This window comes from Equus quagga, chromosome 7, assembly GCF_021613505.1.
Source record: "Equus quagga isolate Etosha38 chromosome 7, UCLA_HA_Equagga_1.0, whole genome shotgun sequence".
Classification (NCBI taxonomy): Eukaryota; Metazoa; Chordata; class Mammalia; order Perissodactyla; family Equidae; genus Equus; species Equus quagga.
In genome coordinates this window covers 87,301,842-87,326,634 of record NC_060273.1, presented here as the reverse complement: position 1 = coordinate 87,326,634, position 24,793 = coordinate 87,301,842, and the positions used below count along the sequence as shown (strand labels likewise).

Here is a 24,793-nt window from a genome sequence, read left to right as displayed (position 1 = left end):
TGCAAAACAGAACAAAATCATTCCATTTGCAATAACATGGATGGAATGATTTTGTTCTGTTTTACAGCTGAGTAGTATTCCATTGTATATATGTACCACATCTTCTTTATCCATTCGTCTGTTGCTGGGCACTTAGGTTGCTTCCATGTCTTGGCTATTGTAAATAATGCTGCAGTGAACATTGGGGTGCGTAGGACTTTTGGGAGTGCTGACTTCAAGCTCTTTGGATAAATACCCAGTAGTGGGATGGCTGGATCGTATGGTAGTTCTATTTTTAATTTTTTGAGGAATCTCCATGTTATGGTTACATTTTAAACTATATAATGCTTTATTTGCTTAATGAGATATACACTATAACATTACCATACAAGGAAAAAACTTTTAAAAAACCCAAACTTATATAGAAGTTTAGATCATGTAGAGCATCAGATATTTGTCTAAAATGTTTTTACGAGCCGGATCCTTTCAGCAACTTCCATTACTGCTGTTTAGAAATAAAATACTTGTGCTACTTCCAGTATTTCACTAATTCTCTAATATATCTTCTAGTCGGATAGTAGACTAATCATCCTCAGACCTTCAGGACATTGACTTTCCTTTTCCTATCAAGAACTTCGTAATTTGATGTTTTCAGTTATATGGGTTCTTATTTTTTGGCTATATTTTCCCCTTTCTCTACTTAAGCCAGGCATCTTCCTGAACTGTTCCCTAGACTCCACTTATGCTTTGCCCTTGTTCATAATGCTTCCTCTTACAGGGAGCAACTTGCCCCAGTCTTATCCAAATCCTGCTGTCCCTCAAGACTCTTTTCATATCCTGAAATTATAACGACCCACCACCTTCCTCATCTCTTTTAAAACTTATGGTATTTAGTTCTTGTGATATGGCATGTATTTTTTAAAGTAGGATACTTTCAAAGACTCACAACATGCAGTTTAAGCATCAGATGAATACCTTCAGCAAGTCCACTGACAGTATACCTAGAAAACCAAGGTTCTAGAAAATAAAGAAAATTTCCAGAAAGGAGCATGGAAGAATGAAGAGAAAACTTGAGATCACTTTAATAGTGCTTCAGTTCTGTGAGTGAATAGGAAGTGAGGCAGTGGGAGGCAGTAGTTAACGTAGCAGGAGTGGGAACAAGAACAGAGAGTGCCATGTTGCTTTCTAATTTTTTAGTTATGTTTTAGTCACACTTATCTTAGAGCTTTAGAATTTATTTGTCTATTGAATAGGCCATAATTAATTTGAATTTGAAAAATGAAACATTTGTATTTGGTGAATTGAAGCAAGAATACATAAAACTCTAGGTACATTAGCCAAATCAAATTTCATGTGTTGATTTGAAGTTGTTGGCAGTATTAGTATACCAACATGATCGATGTTAATGGTTGTTTTAAAAATCATAGAGGCATCTAAATAGAGAAAGAGTAAAATATCAGAACAAGTAAGAAAAGAAATGGATGGTAACTTATTTTCACTTATTTAAGTAATGGTAAATTTGCAAAATACTGAAATTCTTGCTAAAATGTCAAATCAAAGAATAACATTCAATAACAAAAGAGCAGATGCCACCATATGAGAAAATGCACCTGATGACAGAAATAAGGTAGGAAACAACTATTAAACAATTTCATTTCCAAATATTTGCATGAAATGTCTCAAAATAGTTAAAAGTAAATTTGAAAAGTCTGAAAAGGGCAATCTGGGAGAAAAACCCTTAGATAGTTTGCATTTATTTTAAATAATGTATTCTACCATATTAATTCAAATAGCCTTTTCTTTCTTTCTAAAATTGAAAGGACCATATTGGCACTAAAATGAATGCTGTCTAATTGTGGATCGTCAAACACAGGGGCACTTGTGCAAAGAGGTTAATATGGATTTGTGTTCCTCCATGACTTGTAAAATCACCGTGCAGAGGGACTGGACCCGTGGCCGAGTGGTTAAGTTCACGCACTCCACTGCAGGCGGCCCAGTGTTTCATTGGTTCAAATCCTGGGTGCGGACATGGCACTGCTCATCAAACCACGCTGAGGCAGCGTCCCACATGCCACAACTAGAAGGACCCACAACGAATATACAACTATGTACCCGGGGGGCTTTGGGGAGAAAAAGGAAAAAAAAAAAAAATCACCGTACAGATAAAAAAATCTATTTCGTTAGTGGAAAAAGTGAACCCTCTGTTGGGACACAGTAAACATCAGGATTTTCTGCAACTGTGCTTTAATACAAGTCATTATCATGAAAGATACCGAGCTAAACGAGAGCACTTCTTGTGCTGTAGGATAGTATTCTGGTCTCAGAAAACCCTTCCGTAAAGAGAGAACACTGAACGCTTGGTTCTGAATATGCCCCAGGATGAACTGAATCTGGCACCCTGTGGTCAGACAGTAAATATGTATTCAAGGGATGAGTCACCATTTATACTTATTCCAACATTTTTTTCCATTTTAAAAGTAGCCGTCTTGTTTTTAAAAATGTCTATAGATAAAAGCCTAACACAACAGATAATTCTATGTTATGAAGAGGTTTCCAAATCCTAACTAAAGATCATTTATTTCAGACAATATTTAATGTGCTAATGTGGAGTTACAAAGATGAACAAACTGATTCTTTGGGCTCTCTGAGCTCTTCAGTCCATACTCAAATGTTTGAGTGCTTATATTTATTGTGGTTATTCTTATTACTAAAATAAAAATCATGGCAAACATTTATGGAGTGGTTCCCCAGTATCAGATCCTATGATCAGAGCATTACATGTGCTTTAAACAATAAATCTTCCAAACAACCCAGTGAAGCTGTTATACAGATAAAGGTGCTGTAACTTTCTCATGGTTACATGGCCAGTAGTAGGTGGTGAACCCAAATAATCTTAAATTTAGAATCTGTTCTTGGAGTCATTAAATTTTATGATAGTATGCAATTAAATTTTATAGGGTTTATTGTTATAACCCTAACCATGTTTATAACCTGCTGAAAGAATGTATCAGATTGCAAATTTATGATTTAGAGAAACTGAGTATGTTTACTTGAGACGTTCTAACTGGGCATCATAGCAATTATTATTTTAATCATCAGCCACACTGTCTCTTTTATTAGTGACCTTGAATACTGTCTGAACCTCAGAATCACACTAATATATTAGAGTAACTTTTCCTGTATTTTCATAATCTGGATCAGTGATATATAATGTGATACTACCTATCCTCAATCCATGTGTAGGTGTACTATATCTTCAATGATTATTATTTAAATTTAAAAATACTTGATATTCAGTTTTTTTCCCCATCAAATTAGGCTACAGGGAAAATTTGGGGGAATTTTGCATTATTCCCACCTGCAAATGATGTGTGCACCCATGTGTGTATGAAACAGAGAGAGAGGAGAGGAAGAGACTGGGAGAGAGAGGAAAAGAACGGGAGAGAGAGGAGAAGGGGACAGAAATAGATAGTACTTGAGAATTTTATTAGTGATATAAAAATTCAATAAAATGAAATTGATGAGGATTTTAGATTTATTCTTAAGGTATCTTGTACTGTCCATTCTGTACAGCATAAAATGAGGTAACATATTGGCGATCACTTGGTCTTTCTATATAGAAGAGGCAATACACTTTAATAATGAAAACAAAACAAAAAACCTCTTCTATACTTTTGTGGAAAACATACACTTTTTAGCATAGATTTATTTTTTCTTAATATCTAGTTTGGAAGAATTACTATATCTGAAGAAATAATTATATTGTTACTGTGCTAGTTATATGTGGATCAAATTAAAGTGAACCGTACATAATTTTTCAATAGTTAATGCAAAACAGAAATAAGAACTTTGATATTAGCATGTTGGGTATAAATAATGCAGGTTTTAGGGGATTATTTCTTCAAAAATATTTACTAAAGAGTTAACAGAATAAATAGTCAAATATGTTTTATATATGTGTATTGCAGTAGAGCAAGATAATAAAAATTGAAAAGATCGAGTCATATGTTCTTCCATGTGCAATATTTTCCTAGTTATAATGCAAATTTCTATTCTAAAAAAGGAAGAAAAGAAATGACCAGGCTTAGCTTCAATATAATAAAAGGACACCTACTTGTTATGAGGTCTTTTTATTAATCATAACCATATTTTACAATTTTTAGCACTCTGTCAAAAATTGGCTAACTTTGAAAACATGGCATTGTATGAAATGAAACTTATTTATGTGAGTGATGCTTCGTTTCTTCTGTAATTTATTATTCAGAAATTTTCAAATTGCTTACTAGAAGGCTTTAAGAATGTTATGATATGTTATGTTATGTTGTGATAATTTCAGTGCTATGTCTCCTACATTTGCTTTGATATGTTACATGAATTACTTTATTAAGTAACAATCGTCAAAAAGCTGAACCATGTGATGTACCCAATTAAAAACTGTATTGCTCTTCTGTACATGCTGTACATGTAAGTGACCCCATGGGTCTCCCAAAGTGAGCCTTTAACATTCCAGAATTTTTACTGTGCATCTGTTGCTGGCATCTAGCCTCCCACCCACACAGGCTAAAACTAACTAAATGAAGTTTATGCTAGTGCAATAAAGTATGTAAAGATGAAGTAATAAAATGGGAAGACAGTCACCTTATTAGTGGGGCTGCTAAAATAGCTTTACTAGAAGAATGTATGCATATATGTGAAAGAAAATAGAGTGTGTGTAAGTAGGAGAACCTAGAAATTAATTTATTCAAATAGTATTTCTTAAATACCTTTTTATGTTATATATTCCAGATGGGATTTATACAGCTCAATGAGGACTTCATATTTATTGAACCGCTCAATGATACAATGGCCATTACGGGTCACCCACACCGTGTATATAGGCAGAAAAGGTCCATGGAGGAAAAAGTCACAGAGAAATCAGCTCCTCACAGTCATTACTGTGGTATCATTTCAGGTAATGCCTTCTGAAAGGACTTAACTAAATATGCAATGTGAGATGAATCTTTTAAAAAGTTTCTCCTTCTTTCCTTTCTTTCTCTTCCCTCCTTCCTTTCTTCCTCTCTTCCTCTCTTTCTCTGTCTCCATCCACCCACTAGCTTTATCTTTTTTAATGTGGAATCTCTTTTGGTTAACGACAATTACGTGTATCTATTTTACACTTATCTTTTAGTTTTCTATGAAGTACTACATTTAAATATCAAAAAATAGAAACTCAGAAGGACTTCAGAGATTGATATATAACGTGCCCTTTATGTCTCTCGAACTGTGAAGTGTTCCTCATGGGATGCCGTTCACCTCACTGGAATAGAAATGACACAGAGAATTGCAGATCTCCTGAAACTGAATGCTGTGAGCTCATGGCCTCATTTTAATGTCACCTCTCTGAGAACATCATAGATATCTCTTTACTTTTATCAGAAGAATCTTCAACGTCTTCCTCCTTTTTTTTTATCTGACCCAAGTAAAAACCATCTTGAAGGTTAAAATTAGCAAAGGAATAGGAAGAAGAGTAAAGATTTATTTCTTTGAATTTTATCCTCAGTATCAGAATACCTTAAATCTGGAAGTTTCAGAGGCTCATAAACATTCCCAACCATCAAATCCTAGTCTCTGTTTGTCTGCCAGTTCTTTGCAGAAATAAAATGGGGGTGACTCTTTTGTGTACTTCCTTACTTTCTTTGGCAGAGATTTGTGGCATTAGCAAGAACGGTAAGGAAAGTGAATGATTTCTGTTACATAAGTAGGAGCTGAAAGTCATAGCTAACATTCAGAAAATCATTAGAAGTTTCCCTAGGAAAAAGTTTTAGACGTATAATTCAGACATCTCAGTGAATATTCACTGATAGGAGAAATATTTCCAGTTAGAATGTGAAGAACTAAGAATTTATTGAAGAATTTTTGGTGTAAAGATTTTAAAATTTGACTTGCAGATTTAAAATTAGGTGTTAGTGTAGTTAGTGCCAAGATATAAATTCTAAAACTGGTTATGATATTTGAGGCTGGTTTGGGTATAAGAGTTGTGACAATAAGTAACATATGCAGAGGCCATAGGATGTTCTTATCATCAATTGTCTAGGGTGTTCAGATTCAGAAGGAGTTACAACGTTTCTGTTTAGAAGTAGTTATCTCAAATTAATCTGTGATTTCTCTTTCATTTTGTGAAAACTCATGGGAATCATCTTAAAAAGTGGTGAAGTGAATGAGTCTATCTCTGTGTCACACTGATGTGCAAGATCAAGTCAATTTAAATAAGACACATTCTTCTTCTCCGTTCTAAGAACTGTCGACACAAAGGAGATAAAACAGCTGAACAAAAGTCATAGCATTATGAACAAGCAAAAGGCTTTTGTATTGTGAAACGATAACAGCAGCAACTTGGATTTAGTCCATTTAAGGAGATTGCCTTGTATGAGTTATACTGAAAATCTGCACTATGCAACTTTTGAATCATAGTAAGTTCCAGCTGTTCTAATTACTCAAGTACATGGATGACACAAAGCAGGCTTTGTGTGCCATTATGCACGGAGGAAAGGTTTCTAGAAAATGCTTAATTTTAACACGTTTATAAAGCATAAATACATGGTTCATATTTAGCAAACATTGCTCATAAAGTTTCTAACTTATATGGTTTTTTTAGGCATGACTGTTATATATTAATTGACCTATGTGGATCAAACACTTGCATGATTTACTAAGCTTACTTATTTTCAGATGCTTTTTAAGGGTCTAGAATTTTAAAAATCATTTTAAAATTAGCAATCCATAAAAGAAAATATTAGTTTACTTATGCTGATGAGTTTATCATAGCTCTTCCCTTCTTACTTTAGGCTGATGTATTAACATATTAAACACATGACTCAGATTTGGATCATGTTGCAGTATTTGTCTTTGCACAATGGAATCGTAAAGCTTACTAGTATTCAACTAGGTCCTTGCACTATTCTCATTCATCATTTTAATGCCTTAGGTATATTATGTTTATATGTATTTATTACATGAATGTTTTTTCTAAACAGGGACCTTGATACTTCACAATGACTTTATTGTGTTCTTTTATTAAAAGATAATATAGAGGAAAGGAAGGCATATGAGATTGAGAGTCAGAGGCTCCTGGTTGAAGGCATAGCTTCAGTCTCACTGCAGCTAGGTACTCTTCTTCAATTCCCTTAAACTTTTGAACCTTAGTTTCTTGATTTGCAACATAAGCATGACAAGTCACTGCACAGGGATGTGAAGCTAAATGACAGAGCTCTTTTCTCAAGAGGCCACCAATGTATTATTTTCGACAAACTGGTAAATAGCTAATTATACTGTAGTATGATAAGAACTATGGCAGGCTTAGTACACAAAATTTCAAGCTTTTGATATTGGGGGGTACTGGCCTCAAAGATGGAGTAAAACTTATATAGACTAGGGGGAGAAAAGAGAATGGAGTGTGCAGGTTAAGATAATGGACTTTGGGGTCAGACTACATGTGTTCACACCCTTATGTTAGCACTTCCTGTGTGACTTTGGAAAACTTACTTTATGTCTTGAAAGCTCCATTACAATATACAAAATGGGAATAGTGATACCCCTGAACCTCAGGGCTGTTGTCAGAATTAAATGAGATTACATGTGAAAATGAAAAACTTATGTGAAATTTTTAGTGCATGTTGTTAGACCGGGAAAGAGCATTTCAGGAAGAAGGAGCAATACATGCAAAAGTACAAAGGCAGGAGAAAGCATTGACAAAGGGAGCCGGAGCCAAATGTCTGCAATATGGACACGAGATCCCATCCTGGAAAGGTAGTCATGGACTAGGTAATGAAGGGACTTGTGTGTTATATCAAAGACTTTATCTGGAAGGCAAAAATGTGGTCTTTGAAGATTTTAAGCAGGCAAGAGACGTTATCAATATATATTCCTTTACATTTCAGTATAAACTTATAAGTATGTCTAGGACTCGGTGTGAACAAGAAAGAGATTTATAGAATTGAAGAGTACTGGTCTATTTGAGCAGGAGATAGAGATCATCACTGTTCTTAGCTAACTTAACCAGACTACTACTGAAATAGTTTCCATACGCCATCCATAACTATTGTGGAGATTATTGTCAGCGTGTCGAGGGTATTATGGAGAGCACACATTGAGCATTGGTGAATAGGCATTTTAAAATTTCGTCTCTAACTGGAAGTGTGCAGTATCAACTGTGCTCTTTTTATACATGCGTATAGGTAGAAAATGGTCTCAAGATTTAGGAAATGAAGAATGAGCTCAGCATAGTTGATGTAGACAATGAAGACATCAAGGGAGCAACTTAATAAAAAAATTACTTCAATATGCGTGATTTTCACACACAGTGGCTAACTTGTATGATGGAGTTTACCATGAAGATTGAGATTCTTAAGAAACCTAGAATGTTCAAGTAGCCTATTTAACAATAACATGTAAATAAATATGCAGGATACCAACAGTTTGGGGCCAACGCAGCTGGGTCACTAGCTGGGGCAATAAAGGAAACAAACTTTTCTCTCTCTTATTTGATCTATCTGCCACTCTTGGTGCAATTCAAAAGCCCCTTATTTTATAACTATCCTCTTGGTTTCATTTTAGCTCTCCTTTTATTTTTCTTACCTCTCTGTCTCCTCCATGGGCATGCCTTCTTTCACACGTCCACCCCCTAAATATAGGCATTTCCCAGGACTTCCTCCTTATCTTTCTCCTTCTCACTCTACATGCTTTCTCAAGATGATATCATTCAAATCCATGGGTTCACCTTCACTTACACATTGATTAGGTCCAAACTTCTCTCCCGACTGCCAGGTGTTTAGTAACTTGTACTCAGATGTCTCTCGGGCACGTCATACTTAATAAATCTAAAACTGATCCCATCATCTTCCTTCACAAACTCCTCTGCTGATATCCCCCACTATCTACCTAGTCACTCAAAAATAAAAATTAAACAATCCTTCCCGTGCACAACCAAAGCAGACAATAGCAACGAGAGTAATTCTAACCACCTCCCTTTTCTTCCCCTAAGTCTTTTTACTCATGATGATGTCTGCTTTTTAATATTTTGCCTAACATCTCATCCTCTCTATTCCTATGATTGCATGATTTTTACATGCAAGGTCAATGACATATCCACCTAGGAGAGCTGCCAGATATATATAAATTTTTTTTCCCGTAATCAGTTTTTTAGGTGTTCACCCTGCCAAGATGAGTCTTTTCATATACTTGTAGGAATGTCCCCTGCTAAATATTATATGTTTATGTAACAATATACTAATATATAACAGTAGATAGGATTGAGATTACAATTAGAGGAACTACAAAATTCATTCCTGACTGTCGGAGATCTCAAGATACTAATAAAATGAATTTCTTATGTTGTCCTTCATCGAGGTCTTTGATATTAACTGCTGGTGCTAGCCCACAAGTACAAGTTTGGGAAAGGAGATGATAGCAGTTTAGTGACATCTACAGAATTTTGGTAAATGGCAAGGAGAGGAACAGGTGACAGCTGACTTAACAATGGATTGTGGAGTTGACTGGACGACTATAGAAACTTATTTAAACTAATTGAATAGTACGCTTAAATGGTTACATTTTGTGGCATGTGAGTTATACCTTGATAAGGCTGTTAGAATCCTAAGTTCATTATTGAAGCACCACGTGCCTACAGGAAGTTGCACAAGTGATGTGTCCAACTGCTGATTTTTTTCCAAAATGAACATAACCATGTAGATCAGAATACAGAAAATGTCAGCACCACAGATGTCCGCATTGTGCCCACTCCTAGGCACTAATTTCTCTTACCTCAAGTTATTCACTATCCTGACTTCTAACATCATGTCTTCCCAGTTTTTGGTGTTTCCATAAATGGAACCATACGCCACCTGTTCTTTTGTAATTGACTTCTTTTGCTCAGCATTATGTTTGTGAGATTCATTCACATTTTTGCACATTGCAGTAGTTGGTTCATTTTCATTGCGATGTAGCATTCTGTTGTATGAATAAGCCCAAATTCCTTTATCCATTATACTATGGATGATTATTTGAACTGTTAAGAATAGTACTGCTTTGAATAGTTTCTATATATGATTTGCATGCATTTCTGATGAGTACCTATTTTAGACCGTTGATCATTGGATATGCAGATGTTCAACTTTAGTGGATACTGCCAACCACTATTTCAATGTTTATCCTAATGTAGACTCCCAGTAGGTATGTGTATAGGACCTCCAGTTGTCCCCATACTCTTGTTGACACTTGATATAATCATCTATTTATTTTAGCCATTTTAGAGATTTTAATTAATTTAACTTATTGTGGTTTTAATTTGCATTTCCGTGAAGACTATGAGATTGAATCACTTTCTCATATACCAATTAGCCTTTGATATATCCTTTCTCTGAGAAATGGCTGTTGAAGTCCTTTGCCAATTTTTCCATTGAGCTCTGTCATTGATTTAGAGTAGCTTTTTATTTCTTTATTATGGAAAAGTTTTGTTAACATCTTCTCTGACTTCATGGCATGCTTTTCATTCTAATAGTGGCATGTTTTAATAAGCAGAAATTTTCTTTTTTATGTAGTTAAATTTATAAATATGTTATTTGTGGTTACTGCTTTTTTTTGGCTCTGTTTGAGGAATCTTTATTGCCCTAGGGTCATAACTTCTGATGGAAGGCAGAACCTAATCCTTTGTAACCCATGCGTAATGTTTAGTAATAGGGGCAACTGCCTGAAATTAGGATGTGTGAGGCAGTTACTTCAGGCACTTCTTTCAAGTAAAACTTCTATTTTGTCACTGGTTTGAAAAAGAAAGTCATAGTATCTTTTATTTATATCAATCTTTGTGCTAGAAATTTTACTAAGCCATCAACAACTCTAGAAAGTAGATATTATTATTATTCATTTTATAGGTGAGGGAACTAAGGCTGACTGGGTGATGTTAGTTTCCCAAGTGGCAGAGCTAGTAAATGGTAGAAGTCCAGTCTGTCTGACTCCAAATTTGCACTCTAAAGTCAAATGCCCTTTTAGATTCCATCTGTGCAGAGAACTTATTTGGTTTTGCTCACTGTTATCATCCACACATGTTGATATTAAATAAACATTTTCTAAAATTATTGAAGAAACAAAAATTGTTTACTTCGCTAAGATAGAGGCAATTTAAAAATTAATTTCTCTGTTGCAGATAAAGGAAGATCTAGATCTAAAAAAATAACAGAAAGTGGAAGAGGGAAACGATATTCATACAAATTACCTCAAGAATACAACATAGAGACTGTAGTGGTTGCAGACCCAGCAATGGTTTCCTATCATGGAGCAGATGCAGCCAGGAGATTCATTCTAACCATCTTAAATATGGTAGGCAAACTTTAAAGTGCGCTTGGAATTTTTTCAAGAAAACTCTAAGGAAGAACTGTGTGAGTATAATGAAGTTCTTTAAAAATTAATTCATTACTATTCCTTTCTTTTATTGACATCAGTAAAGAAAATATTTTAGGTATACCAAATTGATCCATTGCAAAAGAAATATCAAAATAATAATTCACATCTTCTAGTAAAAAAACACCCTTATTGTTAATTTTGATGTGGCAAAACTCTTTATTAGTCTTCTCTTTTTTTGTGCCCTTTCTTTTCATTCTCTTTTATAAATGACCATTTGTTGAAATTAGCAGAAATGTTATAATATTTGTTTATATACATGGACCCACCAAAAGTACTATAGATTATGAGGTGAAACAAAATGGAGCTAGGTAATCCATTGAGCTCTTACATAGTTATGTAAAGATGGATGCCAGATATAATATTGGTTGACAAGTAAGACCTAATAGTTACTAGCTAAATTTTTACCCAGCTGAATCACATGAAGCTAACTTTGGCCGACAGTTTCTGAACTGCAGAAATCTAGTTTGTACCTAGCATCTTATAGATGCTTACCCCCAAATTGATCCTTTTACTTAATTGCATACCCTACTGGGTAACTTCTTTCAAGGCAATTAGAAAGCTGTAGTGAAAAGTTATTCTTGGGGGAGAATAAACATAAATAAAAGGCAAAAGCAAATGTCCATTTATGATTCCAGTTACCTATAAAGGAGGGTCAGAAACACTGATTCAAGGATAAATATAATATGTTTTGTAAAATTCCCATTTTTGCTATTTCTTGCTATCATTTGGCTTGTTTTCCCAGTGAACAAATTTTTCCCACACCAGTCATTTCTGTCTACGTTCAGCTACCACCTGAACACTCCGCCAGCGTTCTGTGTAGGGTAGACCAACATAGCCTACCAGCTTCAGCCTCTTCTAAGTAGTCCTATCTCTGAAAGCATGGGTTGGGTGTGCCAGTTTTATATTTTCTATTACAAATTAAATAAATCCTCAATTTTACAAAAAATCACTGTACCACATAAAAAATTCACCTTGCTTTCCAGCATTGCTACATACACTGCCTTTTGGGAAAACCAATTACAATGATGATCTGAAACCGTCAAGGAACACTGACCTTCAAACTTGTCTTCACAGGCAGTATTGGAGGGAGGAGCTTTGAAAACTCTGTTCCTATTTGGCAGCTAGCCTGGGGAGAGAAAAAAGACTCTAAGGAATGAATTACGAGGTGACATAAAGCAGGCTGAGTTTGCAGGACTGTTTCTCAGATGAAAGGAGGACACTGACATTTTGTGGTCTTGAGAAAAGTTCTAGGGTTTAGTTACTAAAATTCTTCTCTTCAGTATCATGGAAAGCCCAACCTTCCCTCTGCACCCACTGAAATGCCTAGACTCTCAAGGTTGCAGTAAGTATCTCAGAATGCGAGATCTAAATTTCTGGGTATTAAAATGAATTAGCTAAGTTATTCTTGCTTATTAAACTAACTTTTAAATAATTTAATTAAAAAAATAGAAGATTTCTCAAATAAATTGAGACTTCTCCCATGTCTGGACTTTAAGAAAAATTAAGATGTTTCCAGTTTTATTTTAGGATTTTTATTTTTATTTGTTTTTAGGTTTTTAACCTTTTCCAACACAAGAGTCTTGGTGTGCAGGTCAATCTTCGTGTGATAAAGCTTATTCTGCTCCATGAAACTCCAGTAAGAAAGTCTTGAGTTTTTTGTTCAATTAAGTGGGTGAGAAGTTGTGTTCAGGTACTTTTAAGTAAAGAGAATGTTAGGGATGTACTTTTTATTGACTTAAAATCCAGAAATATCCACTGAGTCACTTAAAGTATACATAAAACTGGCCTTTAGTTTGGTTAATACTTCAATTTTATTCCAAAAATGGAATGTTCTTAGTTTCCAAGGATCCTGACAACAAACCTTAACTTTCCAAAATGTAATTTTAAAAAGTCATTTTTAATGACAGTTTTATTTGCTTATTTAAACATGTACTTTTAAAACTTTTTCTTATCTGTAATTCATTTGAAACAGAGAATATTCTGTGGCATCAGTTAACATGCTGCTTAACTGGCTTTTTGGAAAACCTTGGTTCTTAAATTGTAGAAATAATGAGTTACTTAAGTCGAAAAGATCCACATTTTTAGTATTCCATTGCACCTCTCTCCTTTTTCAGAATAGCATTAAACAGATTTTGTGATTATTATACCTTCACAAAGTTTTAAGATTTTTAGCTCAGGCTAAAATAATCCTGAATGTCTTCCAGGTTCTAATTAACGTTATGGTCAACAGTCTGCTTTAGCAATTCAAGAAGTCACCTCAGCTTTTAGTTTTTTGCATATCTGAGAATAATTTGCCTTGAAGTAAAATTGCTTCTTTTGCAGACAGATCTCTATATTGGGCACCATGGAGAGAAAATGCTAGAGAGTTTTTGTAAGTGGCAACATGAAGAATTTGGCAAAAAGAATGACATACATTTAGAGATGACAACAAGCTGGGGAGAGGACATGACTTCAGTGGACGCAGCTATACTTATAACAAGGTAAATTTTCCAAAGCCAATTAAATGACATTTCTAATTCCATGGCCAGCTGTTAATCCTATTAATCCGTTCATAGAGTGCTTTTATTCCAGATTTTGTGTCCCAGAAAACTTTTAGCACAATGATATTAGTCATCTTCCTCAATTCATAATACTGACTTCTGAATAACCACATATTGGATGGCATATTAACAAAGCATTTGGCTACTTAATTTTTGAAAAAATTTTACCCTTGACTTTTGATGAGAAGACATAGCCATTAATGATGATAAGGGAAATCTATAGTGACTTTTGGTGGAACTTTGAGATTATGAACCCACACTGTATGTTTCTCAGTCATTACTGTGTAAAGTAACCTAGTATGTTAAATTCAGCAATTGACAAGCTTTCTGGTTCCATCTGAGAAAAAAAATTTCGATTAAGTCTGTAGCTAATTACTTTTGGTCTGCGTTGTGTGTGTCTATACTACTCACAGACATTTGTGGTATAGCATTAAGTATAAATATAAGGAGGTGAAGTAATGAGCAACAGTATACTCTATATGAGCACTCTGTATTAGTAATTATTCATAAGTTTATTTTTCTTAGAGCTAGTAAAAATGAATGATAATTCATTGTCACTAGCAATTTAATTTTAGTGTCAATAGTGTTGACATTTCACATCACAGAATGCACAGTAACATTTGAACCGGATTTTCTATAAGGAGTCTGTTGAATGTATGATAGCTTGTTATTGCTGAATTATATAAAAACTATTCTAGTTATAAATAATTCATGAAGATGAAAAAAATTTTAGGCAAGAATACAGTTGGACTTCCACTATCAGATGTGCCTGATATTGGACTTCTTCAATAAACAACCATAAAACTGGAAAATATTTATGAGGCAACTGCTTTCAGTCATTGGAGAATGAGGAGTGCAAGACTGCAATCTCTGAAAGAAGGAAAATTTATTAAGTGAGCCCCACAGTTAAGCCGGCTTTTTGCCTGGGGACAAGTTTTTGACTGGTACAGCAAGCTGGTATCTAGGTAGAGCATAGTGGTCCTGCTGAGGGTGCCAGAGATGAAAGTTCTATGCAGGGAGAGCTATCAAGAAGTCTGTGTGCAGATCAGCTCTGAGAACTTTGCAAGGCTGGTCTGAATGTACCCAGATAGAGACTGACCAAAATTTATCAGAGTGCTGCTGCTATGGAGTTTAGATTTTAAAAGGATGCTAGGAATTTAGCAGATTCAGACCACAAGAGTGGAGCAACCTTATTAATACCTTGTCATTACTCCTGACATTTAGCTGAGAAAATAGAAAGTCTGTACCTTCATAGTAGCGACCATGGTCCAGAGAAATGTGTGTTCTTGACCTGCCCTAACAAAGCCTGAAACCAAGCCCCAGTAAGATCTTTAGGGGATATAGAGTTGGGAGGTTGAGTCCCACCAATTTATAAAGGCTTGGGAATCATTTTAAGCTTTTGATAGATGCTGCCTACCAAAGAATAAACTCAAGCCTGCCTAAGTTCAGAGTGCGCAGCTAGTAATTGAATTCCCTCCTAAAACGAGTCAGCACTCTTCAGAGAAAGATGGAATCCTCAATCTCTGTAATATATCATCCACAATGTCTGGAACATAATAAAAATTAGCCAAGCAAAGAAACATGAAAAATGTGACCCATGGTCAAGGAAAAGTAGTCAATAGAAACTGACCCTGAGATAGCTTAGATATTGGATTTACCAATTAATGTAGTTATAATTGGAATTTCAGAAGAGAATAAAAATTATGTGAAATTGAAATGGCAAAAATTTTCCCCAAATTTGATGAAAAACAACTACTTATGGACCTAGGCATATCGTAGGAAAATTGGTGAAAACCAAAGATACAGAAAAAATTTTGAATTGACCAGAGGAAAGAGATACTGTACACAGGGGAAATGATGTTAAGATTGATGACTCACTTCCCATCAGGAAAAAATGAGTCCAAAAGACAATGAAATAATATGTCTAATGTATAGGGAGGAGGGGAAGCCTATCAACACAAATTCTTAATGAATTCTTAAGGGTACTTTCTTAATCTATGAGAGGATATCCAAACACACAAACACACAAAAAAATTTACAGCTAAAATCGCACTTGAGGGGCTGGCCCCGTGGCCGAGTGGTTAAGTTCGCGCGCTCGCTGCAGGCGGCCCAGTGTTTCGTCGGTTCGAATCCTGGGCGCGGACATGGCACTGCTCGTCAGACCACGCTGAGGCAGCGTCCCACATGCCACAACTAGAGGAACCCACAACGAAGAATACACAACTATGTACCGGGGGGCTTTGGGGAGAAAAATGAAAAAATAAAATCTTTAAAAAAAAAAAAAATCGCACTTGATGGCGAAAACCAAATGTTTTTCATCTTAAGATCGAAAGCAAGGCAAGGATGTCCACTCTTACAACTTCTTTTCAATATTGTGCTGAAGATCATAGCCAGTACAGTAAAGAGGGAAAAAGGAAAGGGAAGGTATAAATATTGAGAAGAAAAGATAAAAAGTATCTCTCTTCACAGCTGATATGATTTGGTACAAAGAAAACTTTAAGAAATCCAGCAGAAAAATTGCTAGAATTTATAACTGGGTTTTTCCGGGCCACAGAATATAAAGTCAGTTTATAAAAACAACTTTATTTATATATAGCGGAAGTGAACAATTGGAAAAATTTTACTATAACTGCCTAACCCATAAGATACTTGAGAATAATTTAACAAGATATGTGCAAAACCTCTAAAGTGATATCTGCAATGCACTGCTGAGAGAAATTAAAGATCTAAATAAAGTTCATTCATTGGAAGACTAAATATTGTCAAGATATCCATTTTCCCCAGATTGACTTATGAGTCACTATCATCTCAATGAAAATCTCTAAAGACTCTTTTTGTAGAAATTGACCATCTAATTTCAATATTTATTTGGAAAACGAAAGGACCTAGAAGAGTGAAAACAGTTTTTTAAAGAAGAACAAACTGAGTGGATGTACACTATCTGATTTCAAAATTTATTGTAAAGATTCAGTAATCAAAACAGTCTGGTTTTGGCAGAAAGTTCACCATCCATATCAAAGAAACAGAATGAGGAGTCTGGAAATATAGCCACACATATATGATCAATTGCCTTTCAATAAAACTATCAATATAATTCAATGATGAGAAGATAGTCTATTCATCAAATGGTTCTAGAACATGTGGATACCCATATGAAAAAATGAATCTCAACTAATACCCTGTGTAATCTTAATTCATAATGGATCATAGAAAGCTGGTGAAAGCTACAACTGTACAACTTTTAGTAAAAAACAGAGAAAATCTTCATGACCATGGGAGAAGGTAATGATTTCTTAGATGGGATACAAAAAAAGCACTAATCAAAAATTAATCATTTGAACTTCTTCAAAATTAAAACCATTTTATGTCCAAAAGACATTGATATGAAAATTAAAAGACAGGCCCCAGAATTGGAGAAAATAGTTGCAATACATATATGTAACAAAGAATTTGTATCCAGAATGTGTAGATATATGAATATGTATACATATATATAATATATAAATATATAAAACTTTAAAACTGAGACCAGCCCTGTGGCTGAGTGGTTGGGCTTGCGCACTGCGCTTCAGTGGCCCAGGGTTTCAGCAGTTCGGATCCTGGGCATGGACATGGCTCCACTCATTAGGCTATGTTGAGGCGATGTCCCACATACCACAACTAGAAGGACCCAGAACTAAAATATACAACTATGTACTGGAAGGATTTGGGGAGAAAAAGCAGGAAAAAACACAAAAAAACCTTTAAAACTCATTAAGAAAGATGATCAAATATATTTCAAGTGTATTTGTCTAAATACTAGCTGGTTTTCTTGAGTTGACTAATTGACCTCTCTGAGTCTCATTGTTATCAATAAAATAAGGATAATAGTACAGGGTGAAGAATATAAGACATCTTGTATAACATGTAACATACAATGAACATTAAATAATTGTCTCCAAACATAAATAATTGTATATGATCCTGTGCAAACTTTTATTCATATGGAATTCATACTACCAGAAATATCTTTTGTTGTATCATTATATTATAAATGTTTTTATATTGATAGTTTTATCAGCTCGTGGTTAAAATTCACTTTATTTATAAAATTATTTTTCTATCTCATTATCTTAGACATATTTAAGAACCATTTGTTATTGCTGAAGATATTCTCTAGTGATTGAGAACATTTTATGGGGTTAAAATTTAATATATTAAATATTACTAGTCGTACTTTTATGAGCAGGTTAAGGTTTAAATGTAAATGAGAAAATGATATGTAAAATTCCTGACATGTAGGACTTGTGAAACAAATATTAGTCACTTTTTCTTCTTTTATCCAGTGAATAAAATCTATATCCAGTGAAAATTTATTTAATAATTTATGCTTTCCATTTATGTAGAGTCAGCCGGCTTTGTCCTGTGAGTTTCACTATAACTTCATTGAAGAGTTCAATAAAATACTGAAACTTGCAGTTTTTTTGTTCAAAAGAATGTAAGTCTACCTTGTATACAAAGCTATTGGGATTTTTGCTAAATAATTCGTATTGGACTAACTTGCCTCCCAAATTCTGTTGGTCTATAAGGTCTGATGTTTGCTACATAATCAAAAAGGAAAGGAATAAACATTTAACTTTTTCAAATAGTTAAATATCTGAATGTTCAGAAAAGAAATATAGGCCAGCAGATTATTTCCTTTTATTGCAGGCTAATGTAGCTATTATCTGGTTTCATTTTCTTAGCATTAAGTAGGTCGATGATTAGAAAAGTGCTGAGAAAATTAAGTGGGTGGCAATAAATAAGACCTAAAAAAAGGAACAGCAAAAGTAAATGCATAAAATTGTTTTAGAAGTATTTTCAATCCAAAAGAAGGTTGAAGTGCAAATGGAAATTGTCAAAGCGTATACGGATCAGAGACGTCTGATACAATAGACAGTGTATTGGACATTGGGGACAAACAAGCGTATATTTTAATCCCAGCTAGCTCAGTTATGAGCTGTGTGAGCTTGGCAAATTGTTTAACCTCATTGATCCTTTTTATTCATTTTTAGTCATTTGTTTGCTAAGTGAACAGATATTGGCTGTGTGAAGGACTATAAGTGCCCTTGACAACAAGCAGTGCATTTGTCATAGTTTCATCGTGTTGTCTAGTTACAGATGAAGTCCCTTGTTTCACATTATGTAAATCAAATCGTACAAAGGAAGGAAGTATAAGCAAATAGTTTTCTGGAATCTGAACTACACATGAAGACTTTCTGACTTTAGTTTGTATTTCTGTTCCTTTAGTTTTATGTCCATTTATGGAGTAGAGAACAACACGTCAAATTTATAAGACTGACTACTGGAATTCACAGCCAATTCCAGTGAATGGTGCCATCCAGGGATTTTTTTTTTTTTTTAAAGAAAGTAATTGGCTGAGACTTTAATTGATTATTTGTAGGAATCCTGCATATTATCAGCTTTTATGTAGACAGTTTATATACAGTGTGAGAAAAGAGCCACAAGAAATAATTTTATGTGTAAAGAGTATGAATAGCATTTTCTCCTGCATAGCTTTCAGCACATTCTCTGTACTGCATGGCAGTCTTTTTTTCTGTGAACTTATTGAGCGTGCTTTATGTGCAGAGCACTGGAAATTATTCTGTTTCTTAAACTATATCTAACTTTAGACTGACAAAGATTTGGCGTTATCATTTTCATATCTATGTATAAGATTAATCCTGGACTAAATATTTCTAGAAGGAACAAATACAAGTGTTTAAAAAAATATAAAGACGTAACTCTTTTCTAAAGGATTATAAGCAAAATAAAGGTCTAAGTCCATTTCAAGTTATTTAACAAATAACTAAGATTTAATTTTTTTATCTCATGTTTTTCTCAGTTCTCTGCTAAATTTTCACATTATTATTATTTAAATTGTGTTGTTAAGATTGTTAAAATATATTTTGAAAACTTGCGTCTTTTCTATGGTAGAGGTTGGTCCTCTTAAAGACATTTCAGAATGACGGGGTAGATTTGGAAAGCTCATGTGATTAAATGTACAGGCTATTTTAAATCATTTTATTTTGGGGGTCCTCTAAGAAATCAGCTTATACTAAAATTTATCTTGTTTATGACTTTAAGCATTGTTTTATTTGAATAAGATTAACAAATCTTAACATTTACTTGACTCTAACAAATCTTTTTTTATTAATTGCTTTTGTAAAAATAGTTTTATTGCTATTAATGCTGTTAATATTAACGAAAGTGATTAGGATTTCCAAGGAACACATAGATCTTATTTATTTATTTTTAACATGAATATTATGACATATTTTGTAATAATTTTGCTTGACAATATTCTTAAATATATTTTATTTTATTATTGTACTACATATTGTATTTGAAAAAGAAATTGTAGTGCCATATATTGTTTATATTATCATTTATGGTTGCATAAGTTATTGTATGTACTTAATTTGAGCTTCTAACTTGTAGTGACCACCACTCTGATATAGAGAAACTAGATTTCCAGAATACATTTAACCATAAATGGTTTTTATATATTTATTTCTTGATTGATGAAATCTGCCTTCCTTCTCCTTATAGTAATAGGTTTTAGAAATATTGCTTCCTTAGACTAAAGAGGATGATAATCACAATTTGATTACTAATTCTATTTTTCCCTTCTTATTAAAATGCAATACATTTATTATAGAAATTTCATAAATACAAGAATAAAAATAAAACATTAGCCTATAATCCCATTACCCAGGAATAATTGCAGTTAACATTTTTAAGTGTAATTCTCCAGTTTTATTTCCTATGTATTTGTATAACTAAATATGTATAATATTGGGATCATACTCTACATGCAAGTTTTGTCTCGCTCCAGCAATATTGTGACATTAATTTCATTGCCTATTTCCAGTGCCAAAATGTCCACGTGCTAATCCCCAGAACCTGTGAATGTGTTTCCAAAAGAGACTTTGCAGATGTGATTAAATTAAGGATGTTAAGGTGGGGAGCTTATCTTGGATTATCTGGATGGGTCCATTGTAATCACAAGAATCCTAAAAGATGGAAAAGAGAGCAGAAGGTCAGAGTCAGAGAGAGACTGAAAGAAGCTATGCTGCTGACTTTGAAGATGGAGGAGGGGACCAAAAGCCAAAGAATAAGGCAGCTTCCAGAAGCCGGAGAAGGCAAAAAATCAGGTTCTGCCTTAGAGCCTCTTGAAGGCTTGCAGCCCTGATGACACCTTGGTTTTAGCCCAGTAAGACTATATTTGGCTTCAGACCTCGAGAACTATAAGATAATACTTTTCTTTTGTTTTAAGCCACTAAGATTGTGGTAATTTGTTACAGCAGCAATAGAAAACTGATACACTCATATTGGTCTACGTCATTTGGAGGGAGGAGCAGACATAGTATTTTATTGCATATAAGTATCTTAATTTATGTAATTATATTTGTGTAACTTTCTAATTTTTCACGTTTAGAGGAGAATGCTGTATAAATACCTATATCTTTATATGATTCTAAACATGTGCTAGTATTTATTTAGGGTGATTAAAAAGTACTTTCTCTGTTAAAGGGTACTCACGAATAAAATCTTGACAGATGCCGACATAGTGTTCTGCCTGTACTCACCTGTGGGGCTAAGGTTTATGTGGAGGATCACTGTTTCCCCATCTCACTGCTTCCAGTGCCCTGACAGTGAAAATCAGCCCCCTAAAGGGAAGGTTTTATTTCTAAATGACCTAGTACTGTTAATCAGGAAAGTATAAATGAATGATTTGAGTAATTAAGGAAGAAGAATCCCTTTTTTAGTTAGTGTAAACACAAAGGTGATCAGATCTTTAGCTTTGTAAGGAAATTGTGAAAAATAAAACACACATTTTAATCTCTGTGGATTCCATGTTCTTATCCGTATTTGACAAGCTAAACACATAACCAGCCCGGTTTCTAGTGAATGCTCAACTTAGATAATTATTAAATGTTATATGTTATCTGAGCACATGAGTAGGAAGAAATTATAGCTCAGCTATTAATTTTGGTTTCAACTAAAATAAAGAATATTTTTATAAATCTGAACCTATCAGCAGTAATACATTTGTTAAATTGTTCTGTGTGATACAATGAAGTAAATAGTTTAAAGCTGACATAGTGCCATGGGCTCATGGTAACAAAAAGATGAAACATGTTCTCCCAACTGTCAACTCTATGATTTCTTAGTGTAATTTTCACATTTCTCTTTGAAATCATGGAGAAGGCGTAAATTTATGTCCCTTGAAATATTCTTTAATTTAGAATTTAATTTTATTATTGATCGTTTTGCCTTTCATATTTACTGAAATGCTTTGGTTTATGTACACTATTTCTGAAAGTTAGTTTCAAACTAATGCCATTGGCAAGTAAGATAGAAACTTTAATAAAATATAGAAATAGCAGAAATATATTAATTTAATACAAACCATAGAATAATTTTTGAATGAATCATTTATAGGTATATCCCAGGGCACTATAAAATCTACAATAAGACTTATTCTCAGATGCATCTTCATTCCTGGAAATTAAAGGCTACATTTCATTTTTTTCAATATAAATCAGAACTGAAGCAGAATTTATTGGCTTTCCCAGTTGCCAAAGTCTAACAGTATCATTTCCATAAGCTCACAGAATGAAACTCTGTGATGTGGACTTCAGGCGCACCGAGCCAATATGAGCCAGAAATGAGAGAATTTGAATTCACATGATCAGGGGACTAGTCAGCAAACAAACATTTATCTCCCATCTCCCCCACAATCTTTGAAAATTATGAAATTAAGAATGCATTATTTTGGTCCTCTGGAAAGAACTTGACAGTTGAAGAACTGAAGATTAAGAATTACAGTCTGATCTGAGGTTTTTAAATGCTGCTAACAATTTATTCTTCACTTGTACTGAGAGGTGCTTCCAGTGCTTTTGGATAAAAGACGTTGCGTTTTTGAAGTAACGTGTTTTATTCGTTTGTTTGCTAAGTGAACAAAAATTGGCTATATGAAGGACTGTAAGTGCCCTTGACAATAAGCAGTGCATTTGTCATAGTTTTATCGTGTTGTCTAGTTACAGATGAAGTCCCTCGTTTCACATTATGTAAATCAAATAGTCATGTTGCAGCCTCACGCATTATGATATGATGTGTTGTACGTTTAGAAAAAGCACATAAAATCCCTTTACCCCTACATCTGAATATACTTTACACTCCGTGATTCTTGGCCCTAAGGTGAAGGTTTGATTTTATATGGTTCTTTAATTTTCTGCTTACCATATTGTTCAATATCATCTGTTTTGGGTGTTTCTCTCTCCATTTGTTTGCTGGCAAAGGCTCTTGCAAAATAGAAATATCCGTTATTTAATGCAATTCCCAAGACTTCTACCTCACTGATCCTGGGGCCCTTATCTCATTACAGAGGTGATTGTGTATCATCTTCTTTTGCTTCAGAGTAGAAGCTTTTTTATCTATCTTTGTATTCTTCTCCTTATTCAGTGCTTGGCGTATAAGAAGCACTTAATGAAGCCTACCACATCCAGTTGTATAGGTTGTGCATACACAGCAGTAGAGGGAGCCATTTACATTGTTGTCTATCTAAATGTGCCCCTGCAATTATGCAGTGCACAACCTATACAACCAGGCATAGTGTCCCTGTGATAAATTTGATTTTTACATCATCTAATAACAGAGAAAGGCTAAATATATCTGGTTATTTACTTGTAACAAAAATGTCAGCTAACCTTTTCCCTTCCTCTTCTTCTGTAATTATGTTCAGATGTCACGCCACCAGGGGGATATATTTTCCTATATCATTTGGTGTTGGTTTTGAGCCACAGAGATGAACTTTGCCCAAGGTGAACACCAGAAGAGGTGTCTTTTTGGATTTATTTGATAGATGGAGAAGATTCTGTATTGTACTAAAATCAAAGGAAGAATCGAAGAACCAGGCAAGAAAGACGATGAAGAAGATAACTCTAGAAATCTCAACCACTATGCTTGGGTGACCCAGGGCCATCACATTCTCTTATTATATTATACACTTTAGATCCTCTGAGAAAGTGGGATTGAGTGTGGGGGAGCAAATTCTTGGTTAGAAACTAGTGACCAGAAAATATGATGTATTTGAAGGTGGTTTCCCAGTGGAAAGATGCTGGGGGGGTGGGGATGGTTAGTGTTCATCTCGGTGGCTGTCAAATGACCACTCAGTGCTTGAAAAACCTTTTATTATAATCCTGAGAATAAGTGGTCCAATTAAGGTCAGTCTTGTTTTGCTCAGATTTATAACATTTTCAGTTTTGTATCTTGAATATTGAAGGATAAAGTTAAACCACTAGTTTAACTGAAAAAAGGTTTATGGGTAGGGTAGCTTGAGTGGTTACCTTTTATGAGAGAAAAGTATATCTTCTCTCCTTTATCTAGAGTTCTTTCTAATTTTGGCATGTATTTTCAGAGAGATCATATTTTACATCAAAAGAAATAAATATTAAAACCCTCAGTGCTGATGGACAGTGTAATTATTCAGTTCATTAAAATGTTTTTCTCTGCTATTTACTTTTAAGTAATTAGCAAAAATGAAGGTACTTTGCAACATATATTCAGTTGGAACAGTAGACTTTTTACGCATATGCAAGCAATATTATAGGATTATATCTTCTCTATATAAAAGAAAATTTTTTGTGTAGAGTGAAGATTAATGTATTAAGTGATAACAGCCAACTTTCAGTTATCCAGGATGGCTTAAGTAGTTTATAGATTTACCAGAATAAAGTGTAATAGATATTTGAGGAAAAGCATTAAAATTTTTACAAGTTAGTGAGAACATGCTATACTGTTCCTATTGTTTGGAA

The 24,793-nt window shown here is 34.2% G+C and overlaps 1 protein-coding gene across 1 annotated transcript in view; it reads left to right on the top strand.

The window, feature by feature from the left end:
* ADAMTS19 (ADAM metallopeptidase with thrombospondin type 1 motif 19) overlaps positions 1–24,793 on the top strand; it is a 236,109-nt gene that overhangs the window by 43,890 nt on the left and 167,426 nt on the right. Inside the window, exons 3-6 of the mRNA XM_046668387.1 lie at positions 4,765–4,930; positions 11,156–11,328; positions 12,965–13,048; positions 13,735–13,892. Coding sequence (XP_046524343.1) covers positions 4,765–4,930; positions 11,156–11,328; positions 12,965–13,048; positions 13,735–13,892 — 581 coding nt within the window. The remainder of the gene's footprint in view (positions 1–4,764; positions 4,931–11,155; positions 11,329–12,964; positions 13,049–13,734; positions 13,893–24,793) is intronic.